Raw genomic sequence first — 23737 nt, forward strand, 5'->3', positions numbered from 1 at the left:
GACAAGAAATTCAACGATTTATTTTGAATATATATATATATATATGTTCGACTGAATTGTGTTGTTAAAGTTATGACGAATACACTTCTCAAATTGCTATACAATTTGTTTCTTTTAACAATAATTTGTTGAACACCATCTGGACGTTTAACAGTTGAAATAATTTTATTGTTAGATTTTTGTCTTCTTTGGTTTTTCTCTGGTAAGGATGTTGTTTCGTCGAAAGGGGAAAACACACGAGAGTTGCTCTCTCCATACGAATGACAATCTCTTCTTCTCTCTCTCTCTCTCTCTCTTTCTCTCTATCTCGTTTTCTTGATGTCATGTTTTCGTCCTCGTCTTTACCATAGTCGTAGTCGTCGTCGTAGTCGTCGTGTTGTTATCGTCGTTTGGTGTTGCGAGAGACGATTCGAGTTTAGTATTCGGTGTGTGTGCGTGTTCTTCGAACGTGTTCGCCCTCCTATCGTACATATATATCTTTCTCTCTCTCTGGTATACAATAGAGAAACAGGGAAGGTTATCTACATAAAGCAGAAGGCAACGAAATAAGAAGAAGAAGAAGAAGAAAGGAAGGTATTCCTAAAAAGTATTTCTATAACTTTGCGATTCCTCCCTGCTCTTCTATCAAAAGAGCAAAAAAAAGAGATAGAAAGTTTGAACAACGCGATGGTATGCGAACCGCGCCTAGATTTTCATGTTTCGTTTCAAAAAGAAAAAGAAAAAATACGAAATAATCGAAACAGAGAATTAACAGGTAGCGAAGTATCCATGAATAAAACAATTCTTGTGGTACTATTTTTCTTTTTTTTTTTTTTTTTTTATCATCGTCATTATCATTTCTTTCTCCATCTTTTTTTATTTGTTATATCTCTATAGTCTTCTTTGTTATTCTCTTAGTTAATGATAAATTTTTAGAAGGAGAAAGGAAGTATCAGTGGCACGTACTATTCACCATAACGATGACGAGTACAAGGATACACGAGGCTAATTAAGTCGGGAGACAAACGAGTTATAATTCCTTTTGATTAATCAAGCTCACGATAATTTTGTCGTCCGGTCTCTGACGTAATAGGAAGGATTGTCACCCCTCTCTCTTTCTCTCTTTATCTTTGTGACGGTCATTTCATTTCATTTTAATTTCATTTATTTCATTCATTCATTTATTTTTCTAATTTCAATTACCGTATGTATATTCCAGACGATTAAATAGAAATGAGGATGTTAATTTGAATATTTTATTTCGATATCTAAATTATTGTTTTTGAAATTCATTAATTCCGATAGCCACATTATAACTCTTGATAGTATATATAATCATCGAATTAAATAATAATTTCATTGAATGAAATCGTCATTATAGAAAATCGAGATTATATAAATATATGTTTAATTATTTTTTTTTCCTTTCTCTAACGATTTTTTAATTTATTTTTTTTTTTCTTTCTTTTTTCTTCCGTTTATCATAACGATAAAAAAGAAACGATTTTTCCTTGTATTTTATTCGTATCACGTAATTTCTCTTTGATATTCATAAATTTGAACGATCAAACTATTAGGTAATATAGTTATGCTGAATGAAATCATCATTGAGAGCGAAGAGAATTCTGACGTGCGATTATCTATGTTTGTCTCTGTCTATCTATCTCTCTATCATCATCTCGATAGGTAGACATTTGTTTATCATCGAAGCGTGTCCACCTTCATATCGATAATGCTTGGAAATCGAGGCGTGGCAGTGATTAAGCGACATTTCACAATTCCAGCCGCTTTGTACCCGACGTATCTATCTTTATGTATAAAGTGTGTGTATGTGTGTGTATGTGTCGGCGCGTATACATCAGAACCTCATCGTTCCAAAATGATTTCATCGATCTTCCTTTCACAAACGCGAGATCACATTCTCGATTCGAATACGACTACATCCGTTATCTCTCTCTCTCTCTCTCTCTCTCTCTCTCTCTCTCTCTCTCTCTCTCTCCCTCTCTCTCTCTAGTTTTGTATTTACCTTTCTCAGTTGTACTAATAAGAGAGAAAGAGAAGATATTGAGAAGAAGAAAATCTAATAAAAGCATTGAAACCATTGAATTGCATTGAAGGTTCGTGCCGATTTATAAATAAGTAAATAAATCTATATTACGTTTAATAAATAAATTTTGAATCCTTGTGTGTGTGTTTATTGGCAAAATACTCGGGATGCATTTATGGTGCACTGGATAACGGATCAGTAATAGCAACACATAGTTTTCTAGTTCCAAATAATTTGTTACTTTCCACAAATGATAAAAAAAGAATTGAAATTTAGTGAACGTTTTATGATAACATTTTAGAAAATTGCAAAATACGTTTCTTCTCAGTTTTATAATTTGTTAAATATCCGGATTCGATATTTTTCTTTATTAAACGTTTATATCAACTTACCCATCTATCTATCTACCTATCTATCTATGTATCTACATATCTATAGATAGGATATATATCCCTTTCTATATAAATGGAAAATGAAATCGAACAGAACGGTCTCTCTCGTGCGTCATAAATATTGACACTCTTCTCTGGACTTCTATCGCGCCTCGTCTTTTTCCGTAATCGACGATGCAACAAGTACACAACGGGTTGAAAGACAATGGGAACGGATTTATCCGAGTTGCTTTCGCGAGGTATACTTCCTATTTTCTATTTAATCGACCTATTACCGAACGTGAAAGCTGTCTCTTTCTCTCTCTCTCTCTCTCTCTCTCTCTCTCTCTCTCTCTCTCTCTCTCTCTCTCTCTTTCTCTTTAAGAAGCGATACGTTGAAACAAAATGCGATAAAATATATCGATACGTGAAATTTAAATTGTAATTAAAATGTTCAAATTAAATGAAATTTCTATTATTAACATTACAGATATACGTGTACCTATAACATTTCCGTACAGCTGGTGGTAGTACAGGAAACAGGCGTTATATGATTGCTGCCACTTTACGATTGTCCATCAAAGTTGAAACAACAGTTGCTCTTTGTTTTTACGTGTATCGATTCGTTGAAAAAGAGTTTTAAAAAAAAGGGGAATCCTTCTCTCCCGTTCGGTTCTCTGTCAGTTTTCCTTTTTTTCTTTCTGCTTAATTAACGAATACGCTCATTAATCGATCGTCGACCGACGACTTTCACGTTTCTCGTGAAAATCAACGAATGTACGTAGGTAGAATGAGAGAGAGAGAGAGAGATACATGTGTTTATTTACACGAGCGAGCAAATATTATCTAACCGTCGGCTTACGAAACTAAGCCGGCCGCCAACGATATAATATACGCTTACACTAACACACAGAGAAAAAGAGAGAACGCAAGATATACATATATCGTACGCACTATTTCTCTACAGTATGTTACAAAAATATTCGACACAAATTTAATAAATCAATAATATATTATAGGCAGGAATTTTCACAGGAATGTTAACGTATCACTATTGTTGTTCATTTTCAATAATTCATATCTCCTTGCAATACAATGTTTTCTAATTCTTATAGGAAGATACCTACTTATAAGTTGATATACATTTTATTGTTAAAGAATATTTTCATCAATTTTTATTCATAATTTTATCGACTATTTCAGTGATTGATTTCCTAATTGAAAAAACCCCACAATCCCGAGCTTTGAATCGCATTATTTTCTTGTATTGAATTTCTTCTTTATTATCAGTCATTTTCAAAATATTTATAAATTATTATTAGATATTTATAAAGGTCAAACAAATGAGCCGTTTATTTTGAAAGTGGCATAAGTCATTTTTTTTTCTTTTATTTTTTTTCTTCTAAAATGAAAAGATACCGTTCAATTGTAATTAGTGTTGCCATTAATTCGATTTTTTTGAAAAAGTGACTTATGCCACTATCAAAATAAACGGCTCAAATATATATATTCTCAAGTATTTCGTATAAGAAATTAATAAAAGAGTAATAGGATTTGCGAAAGATAATTCTTGTAACAAACTGTATATACTGTAGAACATAATGTAGAGACAGATATTCGTGTACGCACACTAACACCATATTGTACAGCAGCCTTGTTTCACTGACAGATGGCGCGAGAAAGCCCTCTATGAATCAATATCTGTGAGCGTGTGTGTGTGCGCGCGCGCGCGTGTTCACGCGTGTGTAACTCACGTGGGGATGTATTTAACAGGCGCTTGCCTACCTGACCACATCGACCGTCGCGTGTATGTGTGTCCGTGTTTCCAAAATTGCAGAGTAAAAGAGAAACGAAACGAAACGAACCGAAACTAAATGAAACGATTTTTTTCGGGGTGGGGAAAAAACGTAACTGATAGAAAGGGATCGAAAACATTCATTAAAAGGGTACATCTGTGCTTGGAGGGAGGAGGGGATAAATGTAGAAAAACGCATACATATTCACACATATATGTGTATAAACATACACAGTGTACATATTCGACGAGTTTGATTCGTCGATACGACGGAAAAGATCCTAATGGAAATTGATCATTCCTCGTTGGTTCCCTTTCTCAAGGATTTTCTAATTTCTAGTACTTTGTCTCTTTCGTTCATTTTTTTTCTTTTTTTCTTTTTCTTTTTTTTTACAATTTAACTCGGAAAGCTGGTGGTGGTAACGGTGATACGTACAAACCGCAATCAGTACGTTGAAAGGAGAAAGCGTTATTCCCAGAGCTCGATTCTCTTGCCTTTCATTCGACCGGAGAAGGAAAGGGAGAAAGAGGAAGGAGGGAGGGAGGGAGAGGGAGAAGTAGAATGAGAGGGAGAGAGAAAAGGGTATTATTCCAGCTTGGCGGTGAACAAAATTAATTTTTCACGGTGAATTAATCCCTCGGGACTGATAACTTCCTGAACCTTTCTCTCCCCTTCTCCCTACATACGATGCACGTGCCCGTGTGTATATAAAGGCGCGCGCGAACGCACACACGTGTATACACATATACAGAGGAGTCTTCTTTACGCTAGGAGAACATTCAGCTCTTGTTACATGGCTTTTCCTAGTAGGGGAACTCCATACGAAGGGTCGTTACTAATGGAATGGCTCGCGTTGTCGGCTACGAAAGGGCGGAAGGTAATTCGTTGTTGAAGCTTAGAAGGGACAAACTCATTCGCGTTTAGATTCGGATTACAAAAAGATTTCTTTTCCTGCCAGGATACTACTCTCTATATTTTTCTGTCGGTTTCCTTCTTTTTTAACCTGTCTAAAAAAATAAAACAATTATGCAATATAATACTTGTAGAATAATATATATATATATATGTGTGTGTGTGTACTGTAGGATCTTGATTAACCAACGTGTTCAGAGAACAGACGATGCAGATAAATCGAGGTTCATTGGATAATCAAGACTAGGGTGGAATTATTTAAAATACATTTCTTGTATGCAAAATAAGAGATTTTTCTTTTTATATTGAGATAATACGATTCATTAGTTACGTAACGTTATTGAAAATTAGAAAAAGAAAATATTGAAATTTTCGAAAATAAGACAGTTAAGAATTGATCATAATTCCAGACACGCGAGATACGCGTAAATGAAATTGTGAAAAAAAAAAATAGAAAAAAAAAGCTGTCGCAGCAGCGACGAAGATGAAAAGTGTTGTATCATGGTCAAGTGGATGGTTTGATAAAGGGGTAGAAAATAAGGGAAAGGCTTTACAAGATCCGCTTGCTTACGGAGATCTAATTGCGTTGGCTCGTATACTCGAGGTGAACCGTAACACTCGAGAAAGCGTACGATGCATCCGTGCGGAATGTGAGGCATAGTGATCTCTACGAAAACATTTTCTCTGCCTTGCTTTCAGTGTAAATATTTATAGTCGCAGATTCCACGACGTGCGTTCGTCGCTTAATCGAGCCGATGAAACGCGAAACTTTGCTATGACGACGGCTCATCTTTCCTTCGCAAGTCTTTACTCCCTTCTTTTTCATATTCTTGTTTTTTTTTCTTTTTTAAAAAGAAAAAGAAAAAAATAACTTCATTCGAGCAACACAAAATCGTATCCAATCGAATAGTATAGCGTAACAGACAACGCTGGAAACCTAATGGTTAAATGCTATAAATTGTTTATAACATTGACACGATTGTACCAACTTAAACTGCAAAGGTTAGACGTCGGGTATTTGCAATTAATGGCACAAACTACTAGATGTATAAATCAAGTAGCAACCAAAGTCGTGTTTCCATCAAACGTCTATAAGCAGTGGTACTCAAACTACAAACACGACCAATGCGATATCTAGTTTAAACGCGTAACACTTCTCAAAATATATTCTAATTTCAAATATGACAGAATTTGAAGTTATCGCTTGACGTTATTAAAGAATAATTATATGATCGTAACGCTTTATAATCTCTCTCTCTCTATCTCTCTCTTAATTAATTCGTAGTGCATTAGTAAAAGTAATTTGTGCACCACTGTAGTCTATACGTTTGCCAATGTGAGGTTGTTCGAGCGAGGAAAGCTCGTTCTCTGATAGCTCGTCGAAATGCATCGAAATGTACGTCGGTCTACTGTGTGGACGTGCCATTAAGCCACTCCGTTAAATTTCTCTCTCTCTCTCTCTCTCTCTCTCTTCCCCTCTCTCTACCCCTCTCCCTGCTTCTTCCTTCCTTCCTTCCTTCTTCCTCCCTGTCTCCCTCCCTGTCTCACCGATATAGCCACAGGGAGAAACGATCCAACACAATTGCAATTTCAATTACGCTTTCGGATCGCACACGTGCTTTTGCCCTACTGATCTTCCGAGTACTCGCGTTTCGTCGAATCAATCGCATCTGATTTCAGCGTTTATGCAAAACGCTTGCAAACCCGTTTTACCAACTACGAGGTCTAATGATCTCTTGCATGTATATATATGTGTGTGTGTGTGTGTGTGTGTATCGAGTGAGTCATCCGATACCGACCACCCGAACAATAATGTCAGTGATAGAAATAAATGTTTGAAGTTTAAGTTTCATTTTTTTTATTTATTTTTGTTTTTTTGTTATCGAGGAGTACACCATATTATGGGAGATACTTGTTCCTTTTACTGAAAGCACGAATTTTTTTCTATCATTAAAATTGTAAGTGTTATTCGGATAACTGATTTCGAGTGACTCATACACGGTATACGTATTATAATATATATTTATCTATTACCTATCTCTCTCTAATCGGTAAAATAGTTATTTAACTATTTTTCTTCGTTCCTTTTTTGATTCCGCAGAGAATTGAAAATAGATGGATAGCGAAAGATGATAAACACGTAGGTAATTAGAAACCACAGGAGCGGCTATTTAATGAGAAAACCGTTAGTAATGGTTCTCGCGTTCGGACGATCACGTGTTCCTCGTGCACACGCAACAAGAGACAGGGAAAACAAAAAGATAGATAAAATAGAAAGATAGATGGATAGATTGTTAGACAAATGTATAAAAAGATATTACACAATTATACTTCATAGGAGTAAAAAGTTAATAGGATCTAAAATTTATATTGTTTCAAAGTAATATAAAATCAACTAAAAAAAGTATGAACAAAAAAAAAACAAAAAATACATAATTAAGATGTAGAAAAAGTGAAAGAGAATGCATAGAAAAGAAAATGATATAAAATGATATTATAGAACTACCACCAACCATATTATTACTCGGTATATCGAGATATTTTTATCTCGAGTATATCTTTGATCGGGGAAAAAATGAAATTTATAAAATTAGTCATTATTTATACGAGAAACAGAATTGTAACGTGGCTTGAAAAAATATTTGATAAGTTTGCATAATTTATTAGATAACGTGAGAACGCTAATGTGATTAACTTAAAATAATATGTTTAAAAAAAAAAAAATTGATATAAAAAGACACGTGGAAGAGTGTGTAGTATAGGTACATATACGGAGAATATAATAAACCCATAATGAGAGTGGGTTGTGTTATATTTTTCACTCGATATCTACGACCCTGTATCGATAATGCGTACACGAACTAAACACAGTCTTCTAGTTGACTTTTTAATGCTATGCGGTTAGACACGCGTCGTTTAATAGTGTGCATGAACAACGTCTATGTGTACCTGTGTTGTGTGGTTACGCGCGTATGCGTGTATAAACGTAATTCCTACACAAGGATACTGCTATGCACATATATATATATATATACACGTAACAGGCACGTCATGTGTCAGACGACGTTGTAATTGGCTTCTTAATATCTTATCGGATAACAAGCGAGTACGTTCGTCGACAAAAGCGGACATTTTTTCTTTTTTTTTTTTTTGTTACAACAACGAGAAAACTCACCTCATTCTCGATGGAGTTTAATCCTAGCCACTGTTCTCTCGTAGATCCGATAAATCCAAAGACAAATCGAGAATTCGTTCTTTTTTTTTATTTGTATTGTTAAACAACATTTTAATACCAGTATAGAAAGAATAATACGAATATCACGTGACAATTTTATCAGAAATACAATTTTACTTTAGCGTATTTTAAACGTAATCTTGTTATATTTCCAAAAAGATACGAAAAACAAATGTTTCTTTTCGATGTTTGCGTTGCCATTTAATTATAATGATTAATATCTTTGTCTTACAATAAATAACACCGTGATAATTGGAATGAATTTATTTTAGACCGAGGAAGAAATGAAGAACCAGTTATTTCAAAAGGATTAATTTTTCATCTTGTTTCATTTCTATTATTAAGTCAGTTTTTCAAGAGATAAATTTGACATATACATAGAAAAATATTCTATTTCTTTTCTTTCTACGCGCGCGACGTTTCGTTAAGTCAATTATGAATGAAGACACAGATATTCGAATAAATTCAAAGAATACAATTTCTCGATGTTCGTTGACGTTAATATTTTTTTCGTAGTTTTTATCACATAATTACGATCGTTAACGTCGTTTATCGTAAAAGCTCGAATCTCCGATGAAGAAAAAGAGGGTTTAAAAACAAAAACAAAAACAAAGAAAAGAAAATAAAAGAAAAAAGAGTAGGGAAGAAGGGTCTTTATCTTCTTTCTCTTTCTCTTTCCCGTGGCGCTTTTGATCCTTCCGACAGACCGTGATCGATTTACGACGATCTTTTTCGTTCTTACACAGAGAAGAAACGTTTTGCTTTATTTTCACGAGACACAACGACGGGGAGAATGAGGGTACGGTTGGGGGGCCGGGAGGTAGGGGGTAGGGGTTAGGGTATGGGGGCCATTTTCGATCATCATCTCATCCTTGATCCTTGATGTCGTCGATCCTGATCGAAGGAACGATGAAAAGGGTGTTTTGAAGTAACGCACGCTCCGATTATCCAGCTCTTAACTTTGGGACATCTTGTAAAAAAAGAAAAAAGTTTTATATGGATAAAGCATGCCACGTAGAGATCGTAAAAGTCGTTCAACGGATCGTTATTTTGTAAAGGAGTCCAAGAACTTCTTGAAAAGAAAAAAGAAAAAAGAAAAAGAAAATGGTTTGCCTCGTACCTGTACTTCAAGTTTATTATGTAACGATCGTAAAACTTCTTTTTTCTTTTTTTTTTTTTTTTATTATTATTATTATTTCTCCTCTTTTTAGATAATAGCACATTTCGCGTTTGAGGATAATAACGAAAGGATGCGCAAGTTGCGCGTTTAACACACATTTAATATTACATTTAATATTATCTTTATGAAATTGGATATTAAAATTCGTTGGTACCACATAGAATAGCAAAGAACGTTGCTTTTAGTATTATTCTCGTGGGAAAAAGGAGAGTTTTAGAACAAGGATGATACTATAGTCGAGAAAAAGTTTATCGGATTCATTAGCATACTGACGTCAATCCGTTGAACGCAAAAAAAAAATATGAGCTAAAATGTTTACGGAAAAGATTAGAAAATCAAAGAGACATTTCAGAGATGAAGGAAATGAGAAGAAACAAAATTTCTTTTTAGTTAGTCTTTTTTTCTTCTTCTTCTTCTTTTTCTTCTTTTCTGTGGTGTTCGTAGCTTGTGAAAATACAAGATGAAGAAGAGTGATAGAAGAAGAAGTTACTTTATCGAAGATTTGGAAAAGTTTTCGGTGTACCTAGGAAACTCCTTGTAAACGTAGTCTATCTTCCCCGGAGAGTAACCTCGTGTTCCTCTTCTTCTGCAACTAATCACAGTAAGTGCTACGAAAGCGGAATCCCCCGCGGGAGATTAACGTGCTTTCTCTTCCACAGTGGGGTCGGGAGGGAAGGGGGAGGGAAGGGGGGTGAGGTGGAGGTGAGGTGAGGGATTATTATCGCGTCTCTGTTAAGTTGCGATAAACTCCAACTAGTCTTCGCAATACGAACCTACCACGTTTACATTCTCGATGACTATAATTGGAGTTTCGTGTTACATCTACATCCAAGTTGTTGTGTTACGTGCTTAGAATATAAATGTATTTTTGCAATAATAAAAAAAAAAAAAAAAAAAAAAAAAAGAAAAAAAAGGTAAGAAGATAATTTTCAGTTATTTATTATATTTGTATAAAAAAAAGTTATTCGTTGTTAATCATCGACGTAGTTACGATTAATCCAACCAGCATGTAACAGTTACGTTACTCGTTTTAAACTCGAATATGTTCCTCCAACAACAAGATTGTAAATCCTGCAACGAACATTTCTCCTTCGTCTTTCTCTTTATAGCAATGTGTTAGCTATAGTAGATAAAGACGAACTGGCTTCAAAGTTCCACACAATTTCGCGCCTTCGAAATAACGCACGAGACTCTGTGAAATATGTACTTTCGTATACACATGTATCTTCGACTCTGGTTATAGTGAATTAGAAACGGCATAAAACGAGATAAATTATCCTCTTGTGGTTATACTTTTGAAAGTTCTCTCTGTCGTTAAATACGCTTGATGATGTTTTATAAGACTTTAGAGTAACAAGATTTATTATGATTTTCTTTTTTTTTTTTTGTTTGTTTTTGTTAATCATAAACGAATTATGAATTTTTGTTTGTTTGTAGCTCGATATACAGGATGTACCTATATCAATGAAAAACAAAGAAAAATACTTCTTAAGGTTGGATAAACAATTAATTCTCTCGACTTTGGATAATGTTGAAATCTTATCTGTTATAAGATAAAAAAAAATGGATCGGCTTGTTTATGCGAAATGAACAAGTTTAACATTGTCGATACGCTTCCGCGTTTCGTAAGTACATTATACGTACACGTACCGTGTGGTATGGAGGAATACGCGGTTTGTAATCTTAAACTCGACAACGGCGTCGGAATATTTTTGTCCCTACTCGAGCCAGAAATATAAACTTCCATGAAAGAATAATCCTCGAGTGTGTTACGCCAATGTCCGTAGCTCGATTCACAGCCAAAGGGAATGCGCCGGCACTAGCACCTGCATTTTATTGCTTCCATTAAAGTTGATCGTTGCAATGCTCTCCTCTCCGACTGGTAACAAAGACCGGCTTTTTATCGTAATTGGCTGGCTGTTAACGAATCCTACCGCCTTACCGTTTCAATTCCTTTCTTTTTTTACCCTTAACTGCGTAGGCGTTATTTTATTTAATAAAATATTATTCCTCTCGGTTCAGTGCTCCCTTTTTTTTTGTTTTTTTGTTATATTTCTCTATTATTCAACAAAAAAAGAAAAAGACTTTTCAATTCCGTTTCAACTCAATTTTATTTCATACGTGCAAATGGTCAATGCGATCAAATTTGAATTCGGTTATTATCTCTATTTCTTTTTCAAAATATTTTAATCATCCGAATATATTAATTGAGAGTTACTTTTAGGATTTATTCTTTAGCATATTCTAACGAGTGTAACATAAATTTCAGAATTAACAATTTGTATTCTCAACAAAGTTCGTAAATGTTGGGATTCTTTGAATCGGGTTCAACTTCCAATCAATCGAACGATAATGAATCGCAAGGAAGAATTCTAATGTTTAGATACTAAGTTTTAATGTCGAACACGTGTAACTAATTTTAAGTATCGTTTTGCCTAAAAAGAGTCATTTAAGTAGAGTTAATTAGAAACTGGAAAGTTAAAGCCCAACGGTAGTCACGAATGGTTCGTAAGTACTATACCTCTTGGATACTAAAAAGAAGCTCTTATTTTTCTTCTTCTTCTTGTTCTTCTTCTCGAAACGACCGATCGATTCTCGAACGGTCTCTAGTAGTATCGTAGGGATGAAATGCGGTTGCATTCCTCGCTCGACTCTCCTTCTTGGAAATCTTTTTTCTTCCTTTTTACCAAAGAGAGAGGGGGGAAAAATAATACGCAATAGGAATAAACTAGTCTAAGAAGAAAACTTCTTCTTTCGTAAAAACTTAAGATGACGAGAACGCGAGACTAACTGTATAAAACAATATACAAAAAAAAAAAGTTACAAAATCTTGTCGATTTCATACAAAGTTACAATTTCGTATTATCCAACACTGAATTTATCTTCAAAAAATGATTGTCCTATTTATAATAAGTTAATAAAAAAGAATGGTGGTATAAAATGATTATATATAAAAGTAAATTTAAAAGTAAAATCTATACGAGAATGATGAACAAGACACTAAACTTGGATATTTGAAGCAGCCTAGAAATACGCGTCTTTGAATATATAACTGTAATATGCACATATGTGATTCAATCTATATTTGAGTAAAACGTCACTCAAATTACCAAAGTTATACTGTATAGATCAAGGGATATATTTAAAATAGTGATATTATTTGAAGAGGTCGTTATAAAGTGAAGCTGACTCCGGCGGTGTGTGGTGGTAGGTTCATAAATATAACAAAAGAAATAAAACGATCATCAAGAACGCGATCGAGAAGTTTACTTTGGATCACAATCTCCTTGAATTTACTCGTTGCGAACACTTTTTTTTATATTTATCACGATGGTGGATAAAAATTTAAACTCCGGTGCACGTAAGGTATATTTCTTGTTTTCTCAGCGTGAATCGAGAACACGATAAGAGCGTGGGAGAACACGAAGAAAGGAAAGGAGAAAAAAAGAAAGAAAGAAAGGAAAGAAAACGAAAGAACTAAGTTGGTTGCGCACACGCGCAAGAAAATAGAAACAACAACGATTGCGGCGATTATTTCGCTATAATAACCGCTATCTTTTCTCGAAATCAAACTTTCCGTCAAACTTGACGGAAGCATAATTCATCGTCATTTATAAAAATTCTTCTACAGTTAATTCTCTATAATAATATTTAATTTTCAAATCACACACACACACATACACATGTCTAAATAATTCTCTATAACGACAGACACGTCATCTGGAAGTTACGCGTATAATTGCACTTCTTTGCAACATCGAAATTAATCATTTATTTTATATAATATGAAGGCCGATATTTGTTACGTATTTTTGTAATATATTTGATATAATATGAGACCCATAAAAGAAGTCGGGTTACACGGGGTTAATATTCTCTTGCTTGTTCGTATAAAATACGTATTTGAAAGGTTAAAAAGAGACCTTCTGAAAAATATCAGTAAGCCCTATATATATATATATATATATATATATACATTAATGAAATTCAAAAATATGCAGGTTCTCGATCGAATGTCGGTCAGTATGAAAGCTTTGGGAAAGTCGACTTTTCTTTTCCTCAATCTTTCATTGAAATCGTGCGTGACTCGTCGTAAATCATCTTTAATCGCAAAAAGAATTATATGGCGTAACGGCTAAGTCGCGTGACACTTTGTGCATCGCGAATAGTATAGTGCATACATATACATACATACATATATATATATTTATGCGCGTATCAACGGAACAAGTATTTACACGTGTGCGAAAATGTATGTATGTGTGTGAGTGCGTACGTCCGTTCATTCATTATTTCTCGAAAGTGAGGGGCAAACTGCAATTGCGTAAAGTGCAATTATCACGCGATTACTCGACGCATATACAACCGCGTGCGAATTTGTTATAACTTTCCTCATAATAAGCGAGTTGTGAGGTACCTACTGCAATAGGATGTAAAATATGTTGATTAGATCGGGATAAGTAAATCGTTCGTGGAACTCATTTCACGAAAATGATACGGAAAAGCTATAATATATCGATTTTAATTCGATTGATTATTCAAAAAAGAAAAGAAAGGAAGAAAAAAAGAAAATTCTTATAATAAAAACTGTTAAACGTGTATGCCTGCTATAATTATTTATATACGTTTGATCGTACATACGAATTACGATGAATTTAAAATCGAACCGTTTAGCTCGATCTAATTAAGATATATATAAATACTACTTAAAAACCACATAACATTCGCGCTATGCCGCAGTTGTTAATTTACGTTAAAAGTTTACTCGCGTAAGTCTCTTCATCCGAATTGGCGTGTGTGTGTATGTGCGTAGAGCAAAGCGTCTATCACGCATGGAATTAACGTGCCCTGTGTGTATGGCGTTATGTACTTGTTAACTAGCTTCGCGTACAGCGGGTGGAGGGAGGGGGATGCTGGCCTAATACCTACATATGCAGTCTCTTGCATGAATATATTCATGAGAGGAAACATGGCGCCGAGATATTCTCTCTCCCTCATAGCCGCAACCACTCGTCTCTTACCTCTTACCTATGCTATATCTATCGGTTCATCTATTTGTCTCTCTATCTATCTCCCTTCCTATATATGTATATTTGGCCTTTATCAACATTTACCTATACATGCATATCCCTTTCTCTCATTTCTTTGTGTCATTCCTTCTCTTCCTTTTATCATTTTTTTTTTCTTTTTTTCTTTTGTAATCTCTCACACACATCTCTTGCATTTTATTTTAATCTTTATTTTCTCCGTATCGAAGGATAAAAATGTGCCAGATCGGATTTTTAGATTATCTTATTCCCCTCTGTCACCATTTTGTTGTCTCGCGAAATGACGTTTTTCGAATTTTTGGTTTTTCTATTTTTTTGTTTCATCCTTAGAGATTGTATAATTAAATTAATAATCTGTCTTTTTCTCCCTCTCTCTCTCTCTCTTTTTGTTTTTTTTTTTGTCGAGTAACCAGGTCCCCTTTACGGATCGACAGCAGCAGCTGGGATTAAATTTCAGAGTTTTTATTCGAACAGAAAAAGATCGGAGAAAGATTTGAAACCGTGCGATTATCCATCGACCGAAAGTGGAGTCCCCGATTCACGTTCGTTGCTCTACCTACCTTCGAAAGGAGAATTTCTTCCTTTTCTTCCTTCGTTGAAAAGAACCTGGATTGACTCGTACCTTCCCCTCCTCGTTTATCTTGCGACCCTCGTAAAGCTGTCTCTCTCCTTCGAGCTTAAGATCCTTTTATCTTCCCCATCATCGAAAATCTTTTTTTCATTCTTATCTATACCCCACCACCAACCGGCCTTTTAACGTATTCCTCGATCCTAATCTTCCTAGTTTTTTCCTTTCCAAATTTCCCTTCCCTTATTATTTTAAAGTACCCGCAAGTAAATGAATAGCTATCGAGATAATCAAATTTGTCTATCTTAAATTTACTCGAATTCTACACGATTATTTCAATTTAGAAAAAGAATTACGTTTATATTCCTCGTAGATTTTCTTTTTTTTTTTTTTTTTTTTTTTTTTTTTTTTTTTTTTTTTTTTTTCTTTTTTTTCTTTTTTATTTCTCTTTTTATTCGAGCTATCTTGCGAGCAAATTGCGGCAAAAGGAGGGTAAGAAGAAAGAAAGAAAGACAAAAGAAAAAGAAGAAAAAATAAAGATAGGAAACCTTTATTACACGGCAGTGGTGTATACGACCATAATAGTTGAAGACGGTTTACCGCCCTGTTATAATACACACCGACTCTATCCACCGTTCTTCCTTCGATTTCTTTGTCTCCCTTAAACTTATACACTAACATTTGCGAGAACACACACACACACACATTTATACGATATTATTCTCTCCCTTTGTCTCAATTTATCTCTTTCTCCCTTTTTGTACTCGCGTATCTACAATTTGATATTTCTATTTGTGCCCTCCTCGAAACCCACCTCGACTTCTCCCCCATTTTTCTTCCATTTCCATCGTACAAGTAAAGCCACCGACCTGGTCTGCTGCTTGCTGCTGCTGCTGGTGCTTTCTCTCTTTAGATTACAACTCATAAAATAGTTACAACCCTTCTTTTCTCTTACCCTCATGTGTAACCTTCCTCACATTCATTAACCTACGATCGCACGCACACCGAATGACGAAACTTGATTCTCCCCCAACTTATCTTAATTCATTCTCTCATTCCCTCTTTTCACTTTTTTTCATTATTTCTAAACGACAATTATACGATGTAGAAAGTTGAACGTTTTATTTTCTGCGAGTTGATTAAGAAGAGGCGTTAATAAGATGTTATCATTTGGAAAAAAGGGAAGACTAATTCGTTAATTTTCTATATTCGTTGTTATAATCATTGATTCGAAGTTGCATTTATAGAAAGTATCAATTTTGAAATATACATCTGTAAAATAAATTGTTCAACGATAATAACGATACGATGGAAAGAGAGTGAGTGAATGGTTTTTTAAAAAAAAAAAAAAAAAAGGAGGGGTGGACAGAAAAAGAGCAAAAGTGAAATGCCATACGTTGGACTCTCGTTCGATCGCAGTTCATATTTCCTCTACTTCTCTCTCTCTCTCTCTCTCTCTCTCTTTCTCTCTATCTATAAAAGGATCGAGTTGCTGTCCCTGATGTCGATAGGTCGATGCGTGTCATGCGATATCGACAAGGATCTCTTGAAATGCGCTTCTCGCGAGGTAATAACACGTCGGGTGTTCCAGAAAACCATCCAACGAATCTTAATCAAAATTCTCTCTCTTTCTTTCTTTCTTTCTTTCGTTTTATATGTAATATTCGAAAAACCAATCATCGTGTTTACTCGATAAAGGAGGAGGAGGAGGATGAGAAAGTATAAAGAAATTTATCTGCAACTATTCGAGTGAACATCGTTGGCAACTTTTCCATGTTGTTTGAGATAACTATTATTGTTTTCTTCGAATACATTATATCCGATGTAACTTCTATGATATTCTGTAGTTCTTTTTATATAGAACATTACGAAATGGTTACATGGATTTTCTAGAGATAACAGGATTTGCTTCGTATATTGATTCGAAAAAAGGCAACGTACTTGCGTTGTATATTTCACGTTAGTTCTTCTTTCAACGATACATTATGTTCTTTTTGTTAAAATTGAAATATCGATATGTTTCTTGTTATACATATTTTTCTCGTAGACAAATAATAACGTGTCACAAATGTGTTACAATCCGGTTCGTTTTGAAAGTGTAGTCATATATATATGACATTGTTAATTAGCACTTTTTACTTATATTTATCACAAATGAGATGTACAGTCGTATAGAACAAATCAATTATCATTAGTCTAATGTGTAGTCTAGTTACCTATGTATACGCGACATTTATACATAGAACAATATTCTACCTTAAGTATAGTTTATACGTATATAAATCAATATCTGCGACAAGTGTAAGTAAGAAACCATAGCGTATGGCAGCAGTTTTTCTATCAACTAGACCGTGATAACGAACGTGTTAATCGTTTGAATAAAATTTTCCCGAAGTCGAGACACAGTTAAATCACTCCATCCGAATCCGGAAAGGAGCAATTATTGTATAAGCAATTATATAATAATTGCTCGTTTGATAGTAGCACAGGATGGTTTTCCTGCGATTGTTTTTCTACGACTCATAAATCAATCATTCGTTGATAATGATAAAAAAGCTATTTTTATATAGATCACTCTTACATTTATCAGACATGCCAAGATCGGTGAAGAAGAAGAAGAGAATCAACATCTTCGTAACACGTAATACACATTGTGTGTCGGATTCTATTTATTCCCAGCCATTTGCAAGCATCTCACCTAAGTCTCTCTTTCTCTGTTTCTCTTATTTTACATTCTACATTCATTCTTCCTCTCGTGTCTCTCTTTCATTCGCACGCTATAGCAAACTCAGCGGTTAAACGTTCTCCTCTACATTTTGCCATCTACCTCGAATATATCTGTTTCTCTCTTTCTCTTTCTCTCTCTCTCTCTCTCTCTCTCCCTTTTTCTTTCTTACTCACTCGAGAGAGTCCCGTCATAGTAACGTCATGCGGCGCGAACAGCGAAATAGTTTCATGCCATAATAACGATGCGATTACGTCGGCCGGTTCGCGTGTATTCTATGCACATTATGAAAGATAATGCAGACCGCTTCTGTAATTATGGAAGTCAAGCATAAATTTTGCGATTTACATTTCAAACTGCCATTGTAATTTTCCGCTGCTTTCCATTCGTCTCCCCCCACCCTTCCTATTCTGTTCCATGTCAGCGCCATAAAGGGTTCTCTTCTCCCTTATCTTTCCGAATGCCCTTAAACCAGCCACCTTATTAACTATAATAGTTTCTTTCCTTTGCTTTTTTTTTCACCCTTGGTGATATTTATTAAATCCTCGAATTTATAACTATTTAATCTCTTTCATTTTTAATACAAAAACATTATCATCACGCGTACTCCTCAATTGTTAATTAAGAAGAAGAAGAAGATAGGTCACACGAAAATAATCGTAATTGTTGTTAGAATCATTCAAATAAATTATGTTGATTCTGTCGAATTAGGCGTTGTAACAACCTTACGCGAATCGTGTTTCCTATATTGCAAGTTGCGCGTTCCGCTCGCTAGAAAGGAGAAAGGCAGCGTGAATGTTAATTGGTGAGAGATATCCTCTAATTGCTTTTAAAGCCGCGGCTCGAACTCGCGGCATGTTCATCGTTCTATCTACATCCCAATCTCTCTCTTTCTCTCTCTCTGTGTATATCACCTTCCCTCCCCTCTGTTCCCCTCTCTTCACCGTACTCTCTTGATCGACGATCTACGAACCGCAGAAAGCCCTAAACGAAACCGCTAAACCTGTAAACCTAGCGACCATCTATTACAGTCAATGGTAGAATACATTTAATCGTAGCTCACCGATATACCAACGTCTATGTTTCAGGACATGTCCGACGTTTGTGTTGGGACCAGCGTGGGGACCATTACCGAGCCCGAATGTTTGGGACCCTGTGAGCCTGGCACATCGGTCACGCTCGAGGGAATCGTTTGGCATGAGACCGAAGGAGGTGAGGACCTATCACAGCTTACTGATCGATATTTTTTACCTTTATCTATCATCTTTCTTTCTATTTTTCTTTTATTTTTCTTGAAATACGATTATTAACATCTTAGTTATGGGTGGAGGCTAGTCTTTCAATTATTAAATGTCGCAATGACGAGAGAGTCAGTTTTTGCCTGTTAAAGTTTGATGCATGATTTATTTTTTATTTCCTTTTTTTGGTTCTATTTGTTAAACAAACGTTTGGAAGAATAATATTCTTGTTATGCATTTAAAAAGTTTTACAAATAAAACGAAAAAATCTTTATCAGGTGTAATTATCAACTCGTATTGTACGAATGTACCATCGTGATCTCACAAATATTACGAGAAATAATAGAAAAAAAATCATAAAGCGGAACTGGAGCGGAATTAACCTAACGAGGATACGGTTTTACATATATAAAAGGAAAATGCAGAGAGAGAGGATTTCAATAGGATTGAACATTGGTTGGTTCTCATTCTCTCTCTTTTTCTCTCTCTCTTTTTCTCTCTGTCTGTCTGTCTTGTTTTAATTTCATTATCGGCAAATATTACACTCTAGCAAAATTGATCTCTGTCGACGTGTCGGAGCAAAATCACCGAGAAAAAAATATGGATGCATTACCCGGGGGTTATTACGCGCCATTTTCCGGTAATGCAAGGACTAGGAGTTTTTCGTGTTAATTAAATCAACGCTTTTCATGCCATTCTCCTACACACTGATATATGCTATCACACGAATCTAGCGACACAAATATCGTTAGTTTTATTCGAGATATGGTAGTTGTAGAAATGTCGGTATAGCAATTACGATGATGCTAATAATAATATTAATAATAACAAGAATAATATTAGTTATAATCGTAATACAAAATAAAATAGTAATAATAATGATAGCCGACAGTACTAATAATGGTAATAACGACAGAAGTTTAAGCGAGAAACGAATTTATCCTGTATAATTTATCATAGCTAATTGGGAATGCCACAATACGAACACGGTCCTATCGTTACGAACATCATTCCACACTATCGTGTCTCTACCTGTCCATTTGAATACTTCAAGCGTATATCATGTTAATTAATAACAGCTAGAGAGAGAGAGAGAGAGAGAGATAGTCACGGAAGTTCAAGTAAATCGATCGATAATTCGACAGATTCGATTTCTCTCTCGTCTTTGTCGAGAAAATCTAATTTTCCTTTGTTCGACTTTTAAATTCGATTATTACTCTGTGAGTCTATAGTAAAAAAAAAAAGTTCCTTCCTATTTTTAATGCAAAAGTAAAACAATCTTTTTCATATTTTGCATCGAGCATTTCTTGAAATAATTCGAAAGTATTTTCTGCACGCTTTAACCAACTTCTTTTTTTTTTATCCGACGTTGTTGCATTATTTTTTTCTATTGATTTCATTTTAAAGTCGCGCAATAAAGTAACTTTTGACCAAACGAACATATATCGTTCGTAATTTTTTTTTTATTTTATATGTCGCTATTGAAAATAAAAAAAAAAAAAGGTAGAAAATACAGTGGGTATATATTCTCGTAGTAGTAGTAGTAGTAGTCCCCCAGGATATGCGATGTTGCTCGAAGATTTTCCCTAAGGGATTGGCAACATTAATACTAAAGCCGATCTCTCTTTATCTTGTCAGTAAAAGCATGTTGGTTCTCGCGCACGTCAGAAGCAAGAAAGTATCGATTCTCCCGTAGTAGAAGTTCTCGAAGGGTTCCTCTACTATAACGAGGGATTAGGAAATCCATAAATTCATCGAATTCTCCATCAAATACTGGGCCAATCTGTCGAGACTCGGCGCCCTATCGTGTTTTATTACTTTCTTTCCTTCTCTCATATTATTCTTGGCATCCAAGTCTCTTTCTTCGGGACCAGTTCCTTCAATCTCTCTCTCACACACATACACACACACACACACACACACATATTTAATGTTAACGAAAAGAATTCATCTTTCTTGCAATACTATACTTTATTTAGCTCATCGTTTTGTTCAAAAGTTAATCCGTTATAAAAACTCTATCGATGTTATTTGATTGAAGCGAGTCTCGAGTGTGTTGCAATATCGATGATAAAAAAAAACGAGATAACGAGAATGAGAGAAAGAAAGATAGAAACTTTGTAAGAAAAAATATAATGACTACTATCGCGATCATTCGATAGAATAACACGTTCTCCTCTCTCTCTCTCTCTCTCTCTCTCTCTCTCTCTCTCTCTCTCTCTCTTTCTCTCTCTTTCTCTCCCTTTCTCTTTGTCTCTACTTATACACGTACACACGTAAATAGTAATAAACGAAGTTTCTATCGTTATGGAATTTCAACGATGAAATGCAGGTAGTATAGAAACAACGCGCGTTATGTACCTGATTAATCTCGATGACTTGTTAAGTATATTTCCGAGTATATCGATAGAATCATTAGAAGTTAAAACAGTTTGATCGATGAAAATACGAGAAAGAAAAATGTTCGAAATCTCAAGGAGATGTAGAGAATAAAATATTCGAAAAGAAATGTTAAATGCCTGAAAAAAACCGGTTTATATATCATCTCATCCTTTTATTAGCAAATAACGAAATGTAAAGATGGAAAAGTATAAGAAAGGAAAACCGATATTCGATGTTATATAAATTCTCTCGTTATCAAGAATAACATATAGGATTAATCGATTTTCCCGCTTTCATTTAAAGTGATATTTTGAAGTAGTATAATTTATCGATATCATCATTCGTTATTTCTGTTACACGATCGCGATCATTAATTACCTATAAACGTATAATTACGTATTCGCGCATAGGACGTTTATTGCCGGAGATTAACTTGTGTTAACCCAACGTAAAATTATTAATACATCAACTGTTATAAAGCAGAAATGCAAATGAACGTTCAAGGCAACGGTGGGGGAGGAGGAGGGGGGTTGTCATCATCGTTGTTGTTGTCGTTGTAGTCGTTGTTATTGTTCTTTAGTACCAATGCACTCCTTGATTTTATTTAATCAGCCATGCGTAACGAACAACGCGTGTTCTCCTCTCCTGGTACACACGTCACCGTACACGTATCTTTTTCTTTTCACCATAGTTGTCTCTGGAACCTTCATCGATCTTATAAAAAGCATTCAAAGTCTATCGCCGCGAGTCTTTTACTCGGCAAGGCAATGTATATATATATATATATATATATACACGAGCAAGAGTTATACGCACGTTTCTCTTGTCAACGAAAAATAAGAACAAATATATACACCTAAGGAGAGAAGAAACGTTCTTTTTTGGTATGTACGAAACTGCACGCACGTGTGTGGTCCGGAGTCGTCAGAAAAAGGAGATGAAGGAGAACGAGTAGTCCTTGACGTCTCGATACCACATTCATATTTTATTACTTTTTTCTTATCCTTCTTCTTCTTCTACTTCTTCTTCATCTTTTTCTTTTTCTTTTTCTTTATTTTACATTTCACTTTGAACTGAAGATAACAAGTTTGCGTATAATTTTAATATAATTTTTTTAATCTCTGTAATCATTTTAACTAGACAAATTAGGACTTTAATCGAAAATCATTGAAAATTCAATCGATTATTTTGTAATAAATTTGGACTGGTGTTAACATTTTTATTGTAAAAAGAGTTCTACAACCTTCCGTGAAGAAAAACAAAATTAAACAAAACAATAATAACAAAAAAAGTGATATCCGATAATGGGCGACGTTAAAAATAGTTATTTCTCTTGATGATATCGGAAATGTGTCACTCCTTGGCATATGCCGCAAAACGCTGCGAAACATTCGCTTAGTAGACCGCCTTCGTGGCATTAAGAGTAAATACTGTTATTACATCTTATCAACGGGTATATGCTTTACTATCGCGACAGTAAATTCTATAGGCTCGCACAGCTCGGCAATAATTGTGAGATATCGTAGACACTCGCGTTCGATATTATCGCGAATAGTTTAAAACGCATTTAAACCCCTCTCCCTCCCTCCCCCTCCCATCGGTACTACTACCTGCTCGGCAAAAACATATTCGATACTTTTCGCTATATATCACGAATCCTGTTTCGATCCTTATAAATCTTAACTATTTTCTAGTAGATCTAACGAGATTTTCATTTAGACTGTACCTACACGATTCTACATTAGATAGATAGATATAGTTACTTGTGTAAAGGTAATAAAATGTATAGAAACACATTGGTTTATCGATTTTCTCGTACTCTAACGTAAGAGACAACACAAACTAATATTATTCTATTATTATCCACGATTTTTTCTACGTTGTCATCATTTTAGTCAATTTCTAATTGAAAAGAAAAAACAGAGATATTCAAAGATTACTACCTCTTGTGCCATTTAAATAAAAATAAAAAATATACATTTCCAACGATAATATGTAGTTTCTATAAAAGTTAGCGATATAAGCTTTATCCGTATGTCATGAATTCTCAAAGAATCGAATATCGTGGGCGTTTTCCTCATAATATCATTCTAAATAAAAGTAATTTCCATAAAAGCAAATTGGTAATAGCCTAAAATCTTATCTCAATTTTCGTCGCTCGATAAAATATAGAAAATATGTGTCGATATGTTCAATTACGATAAATACCATTCATATAAATTACTTCTAGATAGGTTTACATTGACACAAAGCAAA

The 23737-nt window shown here is 34.7% G+C and overlaps 1 protein-coding gene across 7 annotated transcripts in view; it reads left to right on the plus strand.

Moving 5' to 3' along the window:
- LOC106784375 (zinc finger protein 608-like) overlaps positions 1-23737 on the plus strand; it is a 140878-nt gene that overhangs the window by 105225 nt on the left and 11916 nt on the right. For all 7 annotated transcript variants that reach the window (XM_014743825.1, XM_014743824.1, XM_014743823.1 and 4 more), the window contains one exon: positions 18950-19073. In XM_014743825.1, coding sequence (XP_014599311.1) covers positions 18950-19073 — 124 coding nt within the window. The remainder of the gene's footprint in view (positions 1-18949; positions 19074-23737) is intronic.

This window comes from Polistes canadensis, unplaced genomic scaffold (assembly GCF_001313835.1).
Source record: "Polistes canadensis isolate GaletaPanama2010 unplaced genomic scaffold, ASM131383v1 scaffold_34, whole genome shotgun sequence".
Classification (NCBI taxonomy): Eukaryota; Metazoa; Arthropoda; class Insecta; order Hymenoptera; family Vespidae; genus Polistes; species Polistes canadensis.